Consider the following 19,691-nt stretch of genomic DNA (forward strand, 5'->3'; position numbering starts at 1 on the left):
AATACAAGAACTAAAATACCAAAATCATAAGCATCAATGTAAAAGACAATTCACCTAGATCGCCTTAAATTGCTTCAAACGGGAAAGTATTGGGATTTAATATGAAAAAAACAAAAATTCTTCTCTTCATCATCATTATCATTATATATATTAAAGAACACCCTTACAATGCTGATGTGGCGCTATGAGATTTCAGAAAAACCATTTTGGAGCTTTGTCCTTAATTTGGGCAAAATTGTCCATAAGCTTATTTAAACTAATGAGTCAGTTGAAATTACAGGGGTAAATTAGTCCATCTCGCACCATTAATGATGTACTTGTAAAAGCAACCATTATGCGTATTCCAAATTTCCAATGCACAATTACAATGCATTGACATAGATTAGAATTTAGATACATTCATCTTTACTCCTGGCCATTAATATATTCATCTCCCTCCTCTCTTATCTCACCATTCTCCACCCACACCACACACCTCACCATATATTTAAATCATAGATCTCAAATACGAAGTAAAATTCCAAAAAAAACTAATAGTGCCAGCGACATCATCGAGAAATTTGGGGATGGAAATTGGTAAATGGGACGAAAAAGAAGGTCGTCAGGGAAATGCATGTTGGAGGCGGCGCGTTGGAGATGAGAGTGCGCCTGATTGATTCACCGGAGAAGGAAGTGACTGCTGATGTTAGAGATAATGGTCGCCGGCAAGTAATGAGGAAAGGAAAGAACAGGAGGAAATGAAGAAAAGCATGGTCGCTGACGAAAAATATATCGACGTAGGTCACCGGATCTTCGTCGGCGTATGGGTGGTCGCGGGAGGCTCTGGCAGCCGGTGTTATGGGCTAGAGTGATTTTTTAATATTATTACCCAACAGATTTGTTTCACTGTGTTTACCGTAACAATTTGAATATAAGGCCCAAATGATGTTAATGAGGAAAACTAATTTAGGGAAATTATTTTCTAGATGGGAAATTCATGTTCACAACGTCGATTTTTGGTTGATGGGATTTGCAAAGTTTAATGAAAGTGTATGCCAATTAACAATCTGGACAATTTAGAGATGACAGAGGACATTAGAGGAAGAAAGGGAGAGATAAAGTAATACCATTTGGAAGAAAATATAATAATGGATTTAGGAGAGAAATTAACCAAGGAAATATGCTGTTTGATTTGGATGCACGGATACACGTACAAACCGTTAATTAGCGGACTGTTTTATACATATTTATATCCGTACAAACCGTTAATTAGCGGACTGTTTTATACATATTTATCGTATAACATGGTCTTATATTAACCATTTTTATCCATTAATAGAGTAGTGTAGATCCGTTTTCCAATTATATTAGTTTAAAACCGTCTTACGCCAGACTAACTCAAAGAATTAATGAAAGTTAGATTATTTTTAAAATTTTGCTTAGTAATAATTAGATATACTGTCTAGCACCCATTTCACAAATACTTTAAATAAATTTTATTTCAAAAAATTAAAAACAATCCCGTGAATTTTCACGGGTGTTAGACTAGTTCACTCTTTCATGCTGTCCTTAACCCTTCCGTGTTACCTTGATTGCTCTCTTTTGCTCACAATCATCAAATGATCCCCACTTGGATTTGGCATGAGGTGACCAAGTCACCAAGCCAAGACCAAACCTAAGGAGCTTAGGCTTATGACTTACGATGATAATATCCTAAGTTCGTATCTGGTCACCCACTGACCTGGAAGAGTAAAGTTCTAAATACTGTCAGCATGACCAGTGTTAGGAATTTATGCCTTGAATTTGTGTTGAAGACGGTCTAAATTAAGGTGATGGGGCATATTCTGCACCCGCTGACCGAGTCAACATATTGAGCAAGATCAAAGATATCCATAGCAAGTCAACGTATTAGACATCTTAGCCGACGCAGCCTGTCGGCCCGTCACTTGGGTCTCGGCTAGGCAACTAGCCAGCCGGGAGACATATCCGCGTACTCATATCCAAGACCCCTCGGCATGGAGTCAACCAGGTCCGTATCATCATAGGTCCCTCGGCCGAGGGTAGAACAGTCTTTCCACCTGCTCTGCCACTTGGCCACTACGTGACAAAAGGTGAAAGTCTATAAATACTCCTCAACCCTCATTGAGGAAAGGATCCGAAAATAATCCACAATTCATCTCACAATACACTAATCTGGTATAAACTCCCTTATCTCTCTACAATATACTTTGTGCCAAGTAACACACAAATTAATCCCTTTTAAGTTTACTGACTTGAGCGTCGGAGTGAGTTCGCTCGGTACCAAGCCGAGCCCTCAGTTTGTTCATTGTTTCAGGAGAGGCCGAAAGGAAGAGTCAAGCAAGGTCATCATTCTACAAGCTTACGTGGTAACAAATCCTGCTCCGGAATTACACCCGGAACATAAGGTAAGAACTAAAAACGAAGACTAGGAAACAGAAGTAGCCACAATATGCGCGAGTATTACATATTGGTCTACAGGTCGCATGAGTAGCTGCATACTTAGCAATTTAGCATTGGAAACTTAGTGGGTGTGAGTCCCACTAGAGATTTCCTAATTGTTTTGTGCGTGAGATTCGTGCGTGAGTTTCCGGTGGATTAGGAAATTATTTAATAATTTCCTATTATTTTATTTCTTATTAGTCTAGATATTTTATGTCGGGTGGAATAAATATATAAAGACCCAAGTTTTATTCTAGGTTAATTAAGAGAGAGGTTTGAGAGCACAATAAAGAGGGTCGATTTGTGAGGTTCCTTCTGTAGAAGAAAACTCAGTTTGTTCTGGGCTCTATTATTGTTGTTCGTCTGTCATTAAAGATCGGAGGAGTTTGTTCAGATCTTGGTAGGCCTCAAGATTATTTGTCCTTCGTCTTATTGGGGTAGTCTCTTTTGTTCCTTTTGAGACTACTATATTTGTTGGTAGAATAGGGTATACTTTTGGCTCATATTGCGTGTGTCTGGCCAGTCGATGTACTATTTTCTCCACTATAGTGAAATTTGATCTCCTCGCAGGGTGGACGTAGCCAGTTATTTTACTGGTGAACCACGTAAATCTTTGTGTCAACTTTATTGACATTCATTATTTATTATTCTTATCGCCTTATCAATTAACTGTTTGGGTAACGGGACGCCTCCGTTACAACAACCAGCATCACCCTTTTCCTTCCCGTCTTCATCTTCCGGAAACAGAAACACTAGAAAGAAAATTTTGAAAACAAACAAAACCACTATTTCTTCACAAATACTATCCTACAACCAGTTGTATAGTAGCATTGTACAACCGCCTCAAAGTTGTTGAGCTCTTACACAAAGTTATTGAGCTATATTACAAGTTATTGAGCTATTTTATAAAGTTATTGAACTTAATAATTATTCTGTTAAGCTCAATAACTTTGTATCATAACTCGATAATTTTGTTAGTAGAGCTCGATAACTTTATAACAAAGCTCAACTACATTAAATAAGTTGTATATACATCTAGTTGTATAATACATTAACTGCTATTTCTTGAACTGTGACGTTGTCTATATGTCCCAATTCCTCAGTTACACAATGAAGAACACGACTTGTCAAATCATGGTAACACTGTACAGGCCTCACTTCATTACGAAGCATGTAATAACAAGTACTCACATCAAACAGCAGAAAAATGATCATTCAAAGCATGTAATAACAAATGAATGATTAAGTTACAAAATTAAGGTAAGTTGGACAATCTTACTTTGTATCATCTGAACCCCACGCTTCATCCCTCAAATTTTGCCTGGTAACAATTCGATTCCTTCTAGCATCTTCCCAACTTCTAAGCTCTTTGGAGCCAAAAGTAGAAGGTAACTTCACTCCCAACTCCTGGGCAATGAGCCTCTGCGCTGTCCGAGCAGATGTCTTGGGTCGTTGGCGAGGAGGATCCAAATCTAGAAGGACAGTAACCATATTCAGTGCAGCCTTAAAATTAGTTACACTTGCAGTTACGTTATATGTGCAGAAAGTTCATTTTCCAACTTATTCATGTACAAGTGTACGACGACATAGATGTGTCTACTTCTACCCCTTCTTTACATATACATCCATCATTAAATACACTTTTGGTGACTTAAGTGAATCACCGGATTCATTTGAGTGTAATTGGGATTCGGTCAAAGTCAAGTGAGCTCGAATCTCCATAATGTGAGTTCGGGAGTGTGGAGCACACGCTCATATACAAACAATTATCGAGTTAACAACTTTTTAAACAAGTGAAAACAAAGGATTGGCATTGATGCAATTTATGCCTAAGTGAATAAGTTGCTTTTATTCGGATTTTGGGTCGTGGTCTTGGCTCTGGTGGTTGACCGACGGCTGGTGCACCAACTGGAAGAGCATTTTGCTTTTGTAAATGCTTTTGCAATTTTACTTGGCCATTTATGCTTGCTTTTCCAACTTGTTTATGCCTCTTGCTTCGGCGTGGACGGCGTCCGTGATGGGCTAACGGCCGGCTAACTGGCCCTGAGGCCCCGTTCGTGTACTTTGTTATTTTGGCGTGTACTTTGTTATTTTTAATAGGAATATTTATAATAGTTGGGCCTCAACCAAAATCTTAAGGTGATGGTTGAGGCCCAACTATTATAAATATTCCTATTAATTTTGGTGAGCAGAAGTTGGATGATGCCGGTTTATGTTAAAAACTGTCAATATTAGTCTAAAAAGGGACCATTGGATGATGCATATCATCCGTTTTGAATATACCTAAGAGGACATGATGTACATATAATACATACTATATGCCACATGAACAAACCAAGGAGAAATCCGGAACTTTTTCTGACTAAAAAACAAACATCACACGAAACTCCATTTGCAGTCTCTTGCTTTATTTGCCTAGGATGAGAAGGAACCGTTAGAGGGGAGGGAGAAGGGGAAAGAGATAGGAAGCGAAGGGAAGGGGAGGGATAATGGGATGTGGGTGTTTGGATACAATTTCCTTCCAAATCTTGCCTATTGTAAAGAGATTTTGATTTGCCTTAGAGGAGGGAAAATGAAGCCCTTCAAATCACTCCGCCTCCATTTCTCTCCACCTTATTTACTATCCAAACAAGGGATTTTAAATCTTCTAATCTCCCTCCCTTTCTTTACCCTCCAAATCTCTTAATCCAAACACAACCTTAGTGATGCCCGAGGCAAATGTAAAGGTCGAATTACTCTTTAAGGAAAACGTGTCTCGCGTGATTACGACGGGTTGCCGACGACCAAGTTTCTCCAACATATTTTTCAAATTTCTTACCAGACTTGGGATAATAATCAGTATGACTTGTGGAGAAGGGTTGTGGCTTGTGGCCATGGGGATATAAATTAGGTGTCTTGAGATAATCCCAAAATATACATATTCCCAAAAGGTAAATGAAAATGCTAACAAAAAGAAACGATGTCTTTCATTGAAATAGAGTTAATTATTGAGTCCTCTTCTCCCATCACACGAACCGAAAATGAGCAATGAACACTGTCAAGGGCTTCACGAGCTGCATATTGATGATCATCGAGAAACCCATATAAGTTTGCATGTTTGTTATTAGTACTCGCTGAAGTTATAGATGCTAACTTTATCACAATCAACTAGGCAAAACAAAATTCAACTCGCATAGTTTGTCTTTAACAACAACAACAACAACATTACCCCAGTGCTTCAATGGCTCCCGCAAATTGCGGGGTAAGGGGGGGTCGGATGTACGCAACCTTACCCTTGTGTTAGCAACACAAAGAGCCTAAAGCAACCTCTAAAGGAATTGAATAATAATGCTTATGCTAATGTGGAAACAAGTGCTCAATTGGCTCAGCACCAACTTATAAATGTACAAATTGCCCTGCATTTGAACCCAAGCAACTGCAAGAAGATGAGAGGAATACTGCACAGGTTTATCAAACTCTTGCTTCAGCTAGGGATAGTTTTTTGGCTCAGAAGGCAAAAACTCATTGGTTGAATGAAGGAAATAGCACTACTCACTATTTCCATAATCATATCTAAGGAGAATGATTAACAAAATACTATCGATTGAAGATATGAATGGAGTGCTGAGAACTGATATGGATGGTATTGAAAGTGCATTCTTGGAATACTATACTCCTCTGCTTGGCTCCCATAAAACTGTTACTAGGGTGCATTATCCTACTGTGAGACAAGGGAAAGCTGTGAATCAGGAGCACATTCAAATCCTTCTGAAACTGTGACGTCTAAAGAAGTACATGATGCACATTGCAGTGCATTCCATTCCAGCCTCTAAATCTCCAAATCTCCAGGGCCAGATGGCTTTACTAGCCAGTTTTTCAAAGATGCATATGGGATTATTGGTGCTGACATTGAAGCTGGGGTGATTGAATTCTTTCAGAATGGAAGAGTGCTTAAACAGGTGAACTCTACCACTTTGACTTTAATCCCCAAAAAAGATAGGCCTATTGTTGTCTCTGATTTTAGGCTCATTGTTTGTTGCAATGTGCTATACAAATGCATAACCAAGGTCCTCTGCAATAGATTAGCTCTTGTCTTACCTGATCTTATTAGTGATAATCACAGTGCATTTATTAAAGGGAGGGACATTGTTGACAACATTTTGGTGTGTCAAGACCTTGTGAGGGTATATAATAGGAAAAGTTATTCTCCTAGATGCATTATGAAGGTTGATTTAACGAAAGCTTATGATTCAATTGAATGGGACTTCATTGAGCATATGTTGAGGGTTCTAAGGTTTCCTAAACAAGTTATAGGTTGGATTATGGAATGCATCACCACTCCTACTTATTCTATTTCTTTGAATGGATCAAGTTTTAGTTTCTTTATAGGTCAAAGAGGGATAAGGCAGGGTGATCCTATGTCACCTTTAATTTTCCCAATCTGTATGGAATATTTAACAAGGATCTTGAATGCGGTAACTAAGAACCATGGTTTTAAATTCCACCCTTTATGCAAAAATCTCCAATTATGCCACCTATGTTTTGCTAATGATCTCTTATTATTTTGTCAAGGGGATTTAAATTCTGTGATGGCACTACACAGAGCTTTTATTACTTTCTCTAATGCTTTTGGATTAAAGATAAATAGGGACAAGTCTGATATTCATTTTAATGGCATGAGGCCCAATCTGGTTCAGGCAGTTTTACAAGCTTCAGGGTTCAGAGAGGGGTCCTTTCCCTTTAGATACCTTGGTATTCCAATTACTTATAAAAGGATCTCAGTGGGTGATTGCAGTAGGCTGGTGGAGAAACTGGTTAGGAGAATAAGGGGTTGGGGTGCTTGTAAGCTGAGCTATGCTGGTAGATTGATCCTAGTCGAGAGTGTATTGTCTGAACTCCATACATTCTGGGCAAGGATCTTTATTATACCTTCCTCTATTATTACCAAACTGATGAATATCTGTAGAAATTATTTGTGGTCTGGCACTGATGAATTTCTGAAGGTCCCTCCTGTGTCATGGGATTCAGTGTGTCAGGAGAAGAAAGCAAGTGGGCTAGGTATCATTCAAAGCAAGTTTTGGAATCAGGCTATGATTGGGAAATACTGTTGGTGCTAGTCAATAGGAGGATCACTTGTAGATTAAATGGGTTAACCACATTTATATAAAAGGGCAGAATTGGATGGATTACAAACCCTCATTAAATTCCAGTTGGACTTGGCGCCAGATCTGCAAAATCAAAGACAAGATGAAAAGTAGTTATACTCAGAATCAGTGGTGCTCTAATGGTGGCCAGTATACTAATGCTGGTTATGAATGGCTGATGGGTGTTAGACCTAAGGTATCCTGATTCCCTGTGGTGTGGTGTTCCCTTAATGTGCCTAAACATTGTGTGATTGCTTGGATGTATGTACAGCAAAGGCTCCTCACCAAAGATAGATTAATTGGATTTGGAATGGGAATTGATGGTACTTGTGATGTTTGTGCTGAGGTGCCTGAGTCTCATGCTCATCTATTTTTTGAATGCAAGTACAGCAACATGTGTAGCTGCTGAATGATTGGCTGGGGGTGAAGATACCAGGTGGTAATCCTGTGGATTGGTGTTGTCAATTCAAATGCAAATCCCTTATGCAGAGGCAGATCATTTTTGCAGCAATTTGTGGTCTCATTTATCAGCTGTTGAAGGCTCGCAACAGTTGTAGAATGGATAGGTTCCTCCCTAGACCTATTGTCCTTATGCAAGAAATCCAGAATGTTGTAAAAGGCAGATTTAAGAGTAGGTGTTGGAATGTGCATCGAGGTACATCGAGTACCTGCTAGATGGTTAAATTCCATTGAATTCATGTAAACATTAGTATGAGTGGAGTATAGGCAGAGTTCAGTTTTGTCGAGGTTGAGTAGAAGGGTTTTCAAATAGTTTGTATGGTGCTGTGATCATTGATTATTAATACAATTTTTACATTCCACCAAAAAATGTAAAATGTCAATAAAAGAGGATTTATGGCTGAAAAATATGTATACAGCCTTATCGAATGCCAAACTCAAGCATTACATACCAACTGATGGAGTTTGAAACACAGCCAATGCAAGTGTATCATTAACCCAACGAATAGCAAAGCCACGATCCCTATAGTCTTTATAAAGCTTCTCTAAATCTGTCGTCGTAGTTCTTGGGTCAAATCCATCCAAGACAAGGACATGACGACGTGTACCATGTGTTGCTGATACAAGAAAAAGGTATCAAGAAATTCAGCAAATTATGCGAGAGTGCATTAACTCGCCAAAAAATTCAAGAAATATATGACCAATGGGCTTTTTAGAAAGAAATGCAAATGCACAAAATATGCCTTATTATGATATAGCTGCTTAACCCCATTCACATGGCTGGTTTGGAATTTCTATTTATTTCAAAGCCAGAACTTTTTATTCCATATTAGGCAGAGAAGGAAACATAGTAGTATATATTTTAAGACATGCAGGATAAGTGTTGGCAGAGGAATGAGAAAAAGATGTTTCACCAAATGTTTCTAGGATTTTGATCATTCAATCCCTGCACAAAGGAAAGACTCATGCTTGCGTTTTCATACATATAGGCATGAATTTCCTGCTACAGCCTTACAGGTAAGAAATGAGCAACAACGTAGATAGAGAGTTTGACATGTAGGGTCTTAAATGATAAACTAATCAAAGGAGTCTATTATAGTAATACGGGTAGATTTTTTACTCAAACTCGCGTTTTCTACGGTAATTCCACACCCTATAAGGCTATCACCTACCTAACTGAATGCAAATCCACAATCACAAGATAAATCCCATTCAAGAACGATAAGGAGCAGAGGAAAACGTCACAGCTGATTCATCTATGGATAACAAGGCAAACAACATAAAGAAAAAAAATGGATGTTCATCTCACTGGATAGGGATCGTCGCTTTTAAAAGGATAGACTCCAACATATGAAAGTAAACAAAATAAGATACATAAGTGCTAGAGGATTAGTAAAGCTCACAATTTTTTGTTTCTGGAGCTTTTTCTGGAATTTCATGACCAGTCTCATTTGGTGATTCATAACCACCACAATCATCAGCTTGCTGATCACTATACAGTCCCTGTTTTCTATAAGTGAAGGTTCCCCGACCACGCCTTTTTGGAACCTTTGGCTTTGTGTCGTCCCTCAATGAAAGTTTAAATACATCAAGTTCAAGTGGAATCTTTGGAGAAACAGATAGCAATTCATCTGGAGCACGATCCACCATTGCTTCCCAATCTGTCCTACATGACAACAACAAGATCTCACCGAATGCACAAAACATGGGTGTTTCAATGCTCACAACAACAACATCAGAGCCTTAATACCCAAAATGATTTGGGGTCGGCTGACATGAATCATCCTTTAGAACCGTCCATACGTGAACGCACACCTCAAAATGCGGAAAAAAAAATAGAAAAGGGAAAAATGAAAAACAAAAGGGAGAGTGAAACATAATACAAAAGTTAAGGTAAACTTATAGGTTTTAAAATCGAAGTCCGGATTTCTTTTATAAAAACTTAAAATTTAAATCGAGAATAAAGATTAAAACGATTTTGAAAACCAAAATAAAATTTAAGGGTCCGAAATACCTTACAAGTGAACCAAGTAAAATATATAAGAAAGCTATTGGTAAAAAAGGTGTAATAAAGGAGAGAAGAACGAATAAATTTTTTAAAAAAAATTAAATAAAAATACTAAATATGTCAAATAACATCAAATACTAAAAATCCACATGTATCTTTTCCTTCCATTGTGCCCTCTCCGTCACCATTCTCTCCTCAAGCCCAAAAAATCTCGTGTCGTGCTCTATCACTCTCAGCCATGTCTGTCTCGGTCTCCCACTACCCCTAGGAACTTTTTATGTTCCGCAAGTCAGGAGGTGCGTCATAGGTCTCCTTCTCACATAGCCAAACCATCTTAGTCGATTTTCCATCATCTTGTCCCTATTAGCGTCACTTTTACCTTTTCCCTAATCACCTCATTCCTTAATCGATCTTTCCTTGTATGGCCGCACATCCACCTAAACATACGCATCTCCGTCACCCTCATCTTTTAAATGTGACAATGTTTCACGGCCGTAAAGTAAGGCACACCTAATTGTCGTGCGATAAAATTTTCCCTTTAATCTTTGGGGCATATCTTTACTGCATAAAAACCCGAAACACTCTTCCATATCAACCATCCCGCTTTAATTCTGTAGGCCACATCACCGTCTAACTCTTCATCTTTTTGAATAATAGATCATAGATATATAAAGAAATCTGACCCCTCAACAACATCCCCATCGAAAATAATACTCCCCACCTCTGTCGATCTCGACCCCGCCACGTTAGTGAACTGACACCTCAAATACTCGGTCTTACTCCTACTCAACCTAAACCCGCGAGTCTCTAAAGTAACACAAAGAAAAGAAACAAGGAATCGACCCCGCCACGTTAGTGAACTGACACCTCAAATACTCGGTCTTACTCCTACTCAGCCTAAACCTGCGAGTCTCTAAAGTAACACAAAGAAAAGAAACAAGGAAAATGATGCTGGTGACAGGAAGATAAAGGCTATTCCTATAGGCTACCACTAGTACCATTTAAGGGTGTTTGGTTAAGTGTTTTCGAATAAATTGTAATGGAGTTAGATACTTCATAAATTTTAACTCCATTCCAATCCCTAGAATCCCATACAGGGCACTCCCCCCAAGCTCCCAATTCCGTCTCCCCCTAGAGAGAGATAAACAAGACACAAGTTTAGAGAGGCATGGGTATCCAAATCCATACCCTTATGGAATGACATTCTATCCATTCCATTCCACTTTTTGACTTCCTTTGTTATTTTTCTCGTAATACCTTAATAATTACCCTAAATCCAAGCACGCTTTAAAATGTAATACACCATTATAAACATAATATGCCTGCACAGTCCGAACTTCCCATAGTTAAGAACTTCCAATCGAGTAAACACTATAAAACAAGTACCTCAAGTCAAGTCAATAATCGAAACTCAACCAAAACAACAACAGAATACTTCAACAAACTAAAACTTGCTATTTCAGTTGGTCTCTGTTAAGACGGCCATATCCGTTTTTAAGTATAAAACGGGTCAAATACTTCCCTAGGCATTCTGTTTTTTATGTCATCCATCTATTTGATCCCGTTCATTGTTTAAGACGGATATTTGCGATGTTAATTCTAGCGCACAAAAATTATCCCTGATCATAATTTGCTAGTCTTCTCAAAACAGTAAAACTTAAACCAATAACAAAATTTCTGCCACAAAGGCAAACATACCATCATCCGAAGATTCCAGAGGACCTGCATTGCTTCTCGACGATTCCGCGCCGAACTCAACCTTATCTGAAAATAAAACACACAAACACCCGTCATAGGGCATACATTTACAAATACCAGACGCAAATGATATAAAAGATAAACAAATGATTGAGACGGGGGAATGTACGATTATGCGAAAATAGCACTACCACACTCATTATCTCTGGTTGAACTCGAACCATCGCATCGAGAAGCATCACTAAAATCCAAAACAAAATCGAAAAAATCGAGTAAAATTTTAAAAAAAAAACCGATGAAAACAAAAGAATTAACGAAATTGAAGTGACATACGAAGAGGAGAGAGAGCGAAGTTGAAGGGATTGAGCTTGAGAAGAAAGTTGATCGGATTTAAGAGAGAAACCAATTGAAGAGTAAAGTTTGGATAGTTGACGAAGTGCAGAAACTAATTGAAATTGAGAATTGGGGGAATTTAGGGTTTGGAGATCGGAAATTAGGGTTTCGAGGTAAGAAATTGCAGAATTAGTGTCGCCGGAGACGAGAAGATCTTCTACTTTTTCGCTCCAGTTGGTTTTCTCAGTGTCTGCTCCTTTCGACTCCATTTTTACTGATGCGTTCGAAAAATGGTTGACGAAGTTGGGAGAATTGATGTAATGATGAAATCGAAATAAATTATGGACTGAAAAAAGATGGGCCGGGTTTTATAGGATTCATATGTTTTTTTTTTGAGATATTCTAGTGTATGCAGACTTCGAGTTTTTCGATTTTTACATGTTGTCTCCTCCTTTTTTTAAATCTACATTGTACCCCTAAACTTCTTAGTTTTTCTCCATCATAACCTCGTTTAACTCTTCATTAACTTTATTATTATCAAACGACGATACTTTGACCTTTATTCTAACTTATTAATGTTGTATCACCGTTGTATATGAGAAACATCATAAATCACTTTTAATAATCACCAACTACTATTAAAAACATATGTTATGAGTCACGACATGATAATGAAGATTTTTTGAACTTTTAGTTAGTTTCGTATACTATTTCGTGGGCTAATGAGTAATTCAACGAACTAATAAGTAAATGAGTGGGTTACCGAGTAATTGGAATGATAAATTGACGATTTAATATGTCATTTAAGAAACTAAGTTAGCAAAGACAATAAATAAGGTCATGATATAGACTAATGTATAGAGTTTAGGGGTACACCATAGAATATAAAAAAAGGAGGGGTACAATGTAGAAAACCAAAAACCACAAGGGTACACCGTAGAATATCCCCTTTTTTTTTTGAAAGAAACCCCAGAAGGGGAATCAACTCATAGCATTAGAATCGCGTTCCGCCATACAAATGATGTCCGACGGGAACGAAGAGGACCAACTACGACTACCTTCAGTCCAAGGACCGAAATGAGCTAGTTTGTGAGCTACCTTGTTATTGTTTCTACGCATAAACTTAAAGCAAAAACTACGAAACGAATTACAAAGAACAAAAATATCCGCATAAACTAAGTGCAAATCACTTCGTCCCTTCGCATTCTTCTTCAGGTCTTCCACCACCGTCACACAATCGCTTTCCACTTCGACATCAAGTTGTCCGTGTTTCAGAGCTTCCCTCAAACCATGCCAAACTCCCATAGCTTCCGCCATTACCACACTCATATCATCACGTTGCTGCGTCACTGCACACCAGAGGACCGTACCATTGTCGTCTCTCCCAACGCTTCCCCATCCCACTCCAACTCCCTCCAATACCGCAGCATCGACAGCTTGATATGTTGGGTCATCCTGTGTGTTGTTCTATGGGCTTGATGTTTAAACTAGTTAAAATCGATTTGTCTTGATTGGCCCGACCCAGAAAGCCTAATCCGACTCTTAGAATTGAATCGAATGGCGAAATTCAAATGAGATTTGAATTTGAATATCGAACACGATCTTAACCTGACTTGCACCCAGTAAAACTGACTTGTATCTATTCTGGAATGACCCGATTTGAAAACACCCAATCAAAAAATGATCCAGCTAAAGATAACTTGAAATTACAAACATTTCGGTTTCGATCATGTCGTGTTCGAGTCCGTGTCAACTTTAAACGGGTCATCACTACCTTAACCTGAACCTGACCTAATTACATAATTCGGTTATTTAACTTAACCCTTAGCCTGATCACTAAATTTTTCACCCGACATGTTTAACCCATTTGTTTGTTAAGCAATTCATTTTTAACCCGGTTAATTCGTTAACCTATCTAAGCTTTAATCCTCTTACTACTAAGAGAATAAGAGATTCTCTTACTTTTTCCGCCTAAACAATTTTTACTCATAATTAGGCTCCTTTCTAAATCCTAAACTATGAATAAATAATGGGCTACTAATTGGTGTTCCGCTGGTCTTTCCACTAGCCCATCTTATGAACTATACATAAATTTTACCCACATTATTAAGTGTGTATTCGGCCTGACTTTTAAAAGAGTTTTTGGACTTAAAAACACTTTTTGGTCAAACATATAATTATTTAAAAGTTAAAGAAAAATTTCTCAAAAGCCAAAAAACCATCTTTTTTACCATAAAAATAGAAGTGTGGACAAGGCCCTCGGGAACTGCGTCCGCGGGATCCACACCAGGCATAATCGACTCGAGGTTCTTTCGAATCGAATTAAGACATATTAGAGTCGCCACCAAGTTTTTTGGGAACTTGGAACCGTTCAAGTCAACTTTACACCTTTCATCGAAAAGCATAAAGCCAATCGACTACGAGTGATTAAAGATAAAGACTTGTACCCTATATCACTCGATTAGAATGACTCTCGTAATCCAATGGTATTTAGACGGATCCACAAACCATAGATCTTGAGTAAGGGGTGAGGGTACGTGTTGGGAAGCCCATAAGGACACCCAACCCCGCCCGTCAATAACGGCCTCTACTAAGTCAAGTGTCGGATTTCAAACAAGGTCATAGCTACTACGATGTATGATATGCAAACGTTGTTTTAACCCTATCATGTGACAACAATTTCTATGTCGTTTTAGATGCAACTAAACTAACTTTGTCAAAGTTGTAATTTAGCATGTGGGTTGATTGATCTAGCAACATTCAAACGAAAGCAAACAAGGCTTAAGGGGGAATGGGGGAGCCGTTGGGATCTACCTATTACAAACCAGGCATTTCATGCCGACACAACGATAAATAAATTACAACTCGATCTAATTACAATTGCTACATACAACTCAAAACACGACACAAAACACACGGCCATTGGGCCTTGAAAACCGTGCACATGAGGGTGGCCCACGGCTCACATGACCCACGGTCCTTGGGTCACTCCTCGTAATGCGTGCTCGCGCTTAATCTCATCGAATTAGACATAGGGCTACGCACCAAAGCATGCATTAGCATAAACCGGGCCATGTTGCTTTAAACAACATGCGGTTTACCACGCTCCTACAAGCATTGGGGAACAACCGTCTAACCAAACAAGACTAAGGTTTTTAGAAAAGGTTTTGACTCAATAAAAGAAAACAAACTTGAAAGATTACAACTCGATAAACCAACGATAAATTACAAACAATGAAACAACGAGGAAACAAACGGTATAAAAACAAAACGAGAAAGGTAAATAAAACGGCCAACCCACGGCCCAAACCAACGGCCACCCTCACGGCCAAGACAAGGCCAACCTAGTTCCTAAGTCAGATTCATTGATTAGATCGAGTGATTGCGAAAAGGGATAAGAAACAAGTTAGAAAACGAGTAGAAAAACGATGTTGATTGATTGTCGCACGAGGGTACATTCACACGGCCTAAAGGGTCTAATTAGGTCAAATTCGCTAATTAATTTAACTCATCGAGTGTCAATAAGAAGGTGCTAATCACGCACTCTTATACTAGCGAGAAATTAGGTGAAAGAGAGAGATGCATTCAATTATTTACAGAATCGTCGATTGATTTTATAACTTACGTCAAAGCCACCTATCGTGTCTAATTAGGTTATTAAATTAAATTAAAGTCATCTAAATACGTCATAGGTTAACAACCAGAGGTTAAACTAACATACAACGGGTCCTAGGGTCTGTCGATTTGGCCGAAACAAAAGGGGGTCGAAAACGAAGAACAAAGTTAGATAATTGTTTTATTTATGCCCTACTTTGAACACGAGGATATGTAAATGAGACGGGGGTGTACGACCGACAGATGTAGCGGTTTCTTTTCCCATCTCAAGTCAACGCGGGTGTTCATAGTGGTACTTTAACTCATACTCGGACTAACTAGTTTCATAGTTAATTAAAACAAACGATAAACAAAACGAAAACAAACAAAAAACAAACTATAAAAAAGGCATAAAAAAAAACGAAATAAAAAAGGAGAGAAAAGGGGATTTGATGCACCCTCAACCTACATGTATCGTTGACACCGTCTTGGGTCGTAATCGATGGTAGATTTTATCTCGAGAGGCCGTCGTCGACGAAGAATAAAGCAAACACGCGTTTTGGAAAGTTTCTGGACAGCGATTTTAAAACAGTGATATCTCCCTCGTTTCACGACGAAAATTCGATTCGAAAGATGTTTTGGAAACTAGAAAGAGAGGAGAACAAGGATCTTAAAGCAACCCCTGCTCGTTTTGGGTTAATGGGCACGAAAAACGAGCACAAACAGAACTGGACAGACAAGAAGAAACCGCGAAAACAGAGTGTTATTTCACTCTGTTTTTCGAGGGATTTCGTGTACTCTCAAGGGCAATTTGGCTCGTAATTCTTTGTCTAATATGTAGATGGATGTTATGTGGTTAATTAGGAACAAGAAACTCGAATTTTTATGGAGTTTTGATGGAGGAACGAAAGGGTTTTCGAAGAGGACACACAAACAGTTTCTGTTTGTGTGTCGGTTTTGTTTAGGGTTTTTGGAGGATGTTTAGGGTTTGTTTCTGAGGTTTAAAGCTTGTGGGTGATGGTAGGATGTATGGAGAACTTAGAGGAATGAATGTATGGTGAAGGGGTCGTATTTATAAGGAGTTAAAATAGGTTAAAAGAGAGGGAGGGGGCAGTCGGGCTCAATCCCGTATGGCTGCTGTCCATCGGTTTTTGTGAGGGTTTGAGGGGGGTTTTCTTGGTGATTAAGCTAGGATAATATGGGTAGGATACTAGGGTATGGGTTAGGGTTAATGGGTACGGGTCTTGGTAGTGTTTGGAGCGGGTTTGGGCTCGAGAATTGGCTCGCAAAAACAGGGGGCTCGGTTTATGCGTGGGCTGCTTGTGAGGGGTTTGGGACGAGGATTTGGGCCATGGTATGGGGGTTCGAACATGGGTGGATGGGTATTGGTCTAGGTGGGTTAATGTACTCGAGATTCGTGCCAATTCGTAAAGGAAACGGGCTCAAAAACCGAGCTAAAATCGAGCTCAAAAACAAGTGTTCAAAACGAGTTTTCTTCGCTTTTCAAATCGATTTTTCAAATCAATTAATAAATTGAAATAAATGACTTTTCAAATCAAACATTCTCATAAAATGATTTTTCAAATCAAATATTTATTTTATTTTCAATAAAATAAACTTAAGAAAATAAATTCAAAATAAAACTTTAATTTAAATATCATTTAAATTAAATGAATAATGAATTCACTTAAAAAACACATTAATTTTAAATATCATTTAAAATAACAAAATGAACTTACTAAAAACATTAATTTAAATATCATTTAAATTAACAGAATGAATTCACTAAAAACATTAATTTAAATATCATTTAAATTAATAAAATACTTCATCGACGACGCCCATTCTACCTCGTAAAACGAGCTCCAAATAATGACAATGACAACTAAAGAATACATGTGTCCTATCATCATCGGGTGTTTGTCGGGTTCTCTATAAATTCCAATATCGACGGATACGGGTATCTACAAGAAGCAGTAATTTGGTATGCTTTTGAAAAACACTTTTAGAAAATTAAGCTTGAAAAATAAAAACTCATTTTCAACAAATTAGATCAAACATGCTCTAAAATAGTGTATGTTTTCGCATTTTTTCTTTATATTTGTTATTTTGTATTTTTTAACAAAAATTATAATAATAGTTATACACTTCACTGAAATATTTTATACGGATAAAAAAGAATCATGTGTTATTTATGTTAAAACTGACAATCTTATTTATAATAAACAACTTTTTTATTAAAAAATTTAGTTCAATCGTCAATTTCATTCATGCTAAAAATGTCAAATTTTATTTCTTCTACCTCTTATTACTATACATTATTAATTTTTTTAACGGTCAATTTAATTGTTAAATGTCTATAAAAAACGATCTAAAAAACCGCGCTTTCGCAGGGATCTGCACTACTAACCTATTACTCCAAATGATGAATAATAATTATTAATTATCAGCAAGTCGGTTATATTACCAAGCTAACCAAATGAAACTATGACTAATTTAAATAAATGGGTTATTCTTGTTGGGTTGTCGAAAGATCTTAGAAGTCAGACCTATCCCGACCTGAATAAGTTCTGTGTTGTCTCCGTGTTAACCCAATTACTTAAGTGAATAGCAGTATCTTGGCAAATTTTCATTTGGGAGGACTAGATCGGTTTGATATTAAGACAGATAAAATGTGAACATCTCCTGATAAAAAGTTACCATCATTTTATTGTTAGAAAGTGACAATTATAGTTATAGTTTTTTTAATCATTAAAGCCAATTTTTTATTATAAAATTGGTGACATTTTTCTCGTATTAAGTTAAGATCGTCTAAATAGAGATTAACTACAATATCTTAACCATAATATGCTAAGTTCGTGTTCTGTTTTCGTGTCGGTTCAGTGACTACCACCTCTACCTTATCGGGAGCGGTGCCCCAATTCGGTGGAATTCTAAGCGAAAGTAAGTCGGTACAAACCAGTTGCCTTGACGGGAAAAAAAGCACGTCATTTTAAACACCCAAGTAGATGCGTTAATAATTGGTATAGTAGGTAAAACACGAAGGAAGCCAATTCCTAAGAATGTGATATACTCGTTATGTAGTAGCTTAAAATAAGGCAAAACGGACATTGAAACACCTAAGCAATTTACCCACAGCCACATTTACGCATTTAATAATCAAGCCACTTATACACCCACTGTGAACATAGTTATCAGTCATCCGGAAGCATAGTCACTAACCTACATCATAGATGGTTTAATGAGCATAGTGTTTATTACAAAATTCTCGTCAATACTTGAAAATGTCATTTCTAATGCAAAATAATCGTAACACAACAGTCGTAAAATAAAGAGTAGAATGACATTGTCACAAAGGCAAGAGCCCTTTATTTTTTTCGCGCACAGACTTACAAACAGAGATTACAACAAGAAACGACTACACGAACCACGACGAACGAATACATAATACGCTTAGTAGGCTTTTGTCTCATTCCACAATGACACGCCTTGGATCTGCATAAAATAAAGCGCATTCAACATATGTTGATGTATTAGTATCAGAACAATAAGTTGTGGTGTTGTACTATGCATTTTTCACCTAAATAAGATTCAAACAAGTATCCTCGAGTTAGCTTCTCCAGATAAAGACTATATATAGCCACTTCCTATACCCAACCTTTATGTCGAAGCAACAAATTCTGCAATAATGGATTATCAGCTCTCTCGTGCACAAAAATGTAATCTAAGATATACTAATCATATAAATGAAAATGAACAAGTAATAAAATTGAGAACAGAAAACACAAATAGCAAGCACAATATATATGAATGAGTCTTTTCAATATCCATCATAAACTAATATCCATCCCTTTCTCAAACTGATATCCAACACTTTCCTCTTTGAAATGGCAGAATGTGAAACGCTATCTTATACAACTGTACTTCCAAGAGATGGATACACCTATGCCTAAAACTTTTTTATTTGATGAGTTTCACGCATGAGTTTTTATGCATTGCCAAACACAAGTATGCCTCTTTTAAGAGCGTACACGTTT

General features: G+C 37.6%; 1 protein-coding gene across 1 annotated transcript; it reads right to left on the reverse strand.

Annotated features, from left to right (window-relative positions):
* Positions 1–3,830: 3,830 nt before the first annotated feature.
* On the reverse strand, positions 3,831–12,395 carry LOC141626542 (uncharacterized). Its single transcript, XM_074440293.1, has 7 exons — positions 12,061–12,395; positions 11,919–11,968; positions 11,728–11,793; positions 9,425–9,682; positions 8,474–8,638; positions 7,613–7,646; positions 3,831–3,911 (listed from the first exon to the last, which is right to left on the reverse strand). The coding sequence occupies exons 1-6, from the start codon at positions 12,327–12,329 to the stop codon at positions 7,618–7,620; spliced, it is 837 nt and encodes a 278-aa protein (XP_074296394.1). The 5' UTR covers positions 12,330–12,395; the 3' UTR covers positions 3,831–3,911; positions 7,613–7,617.
* Positions 12,396–19,691: the final 7,296 nt, after the last annotated feature.

The sequence above is a fragment of the Silene latifolia genome, chromosome Y (assembly GCF_048544455.1).
Source record: "Silene latifolia isolate original U9 population chromosome Y, ASM4854445v1, whole genome shotgun sequence".
NCBI classification, from domain to species: Eukaryota; Viridiplantae; Streptophyta; class Magnoliopsida; order Caryophyllales; family Caryophyllaceae; genus Silene; species Silene latifolia.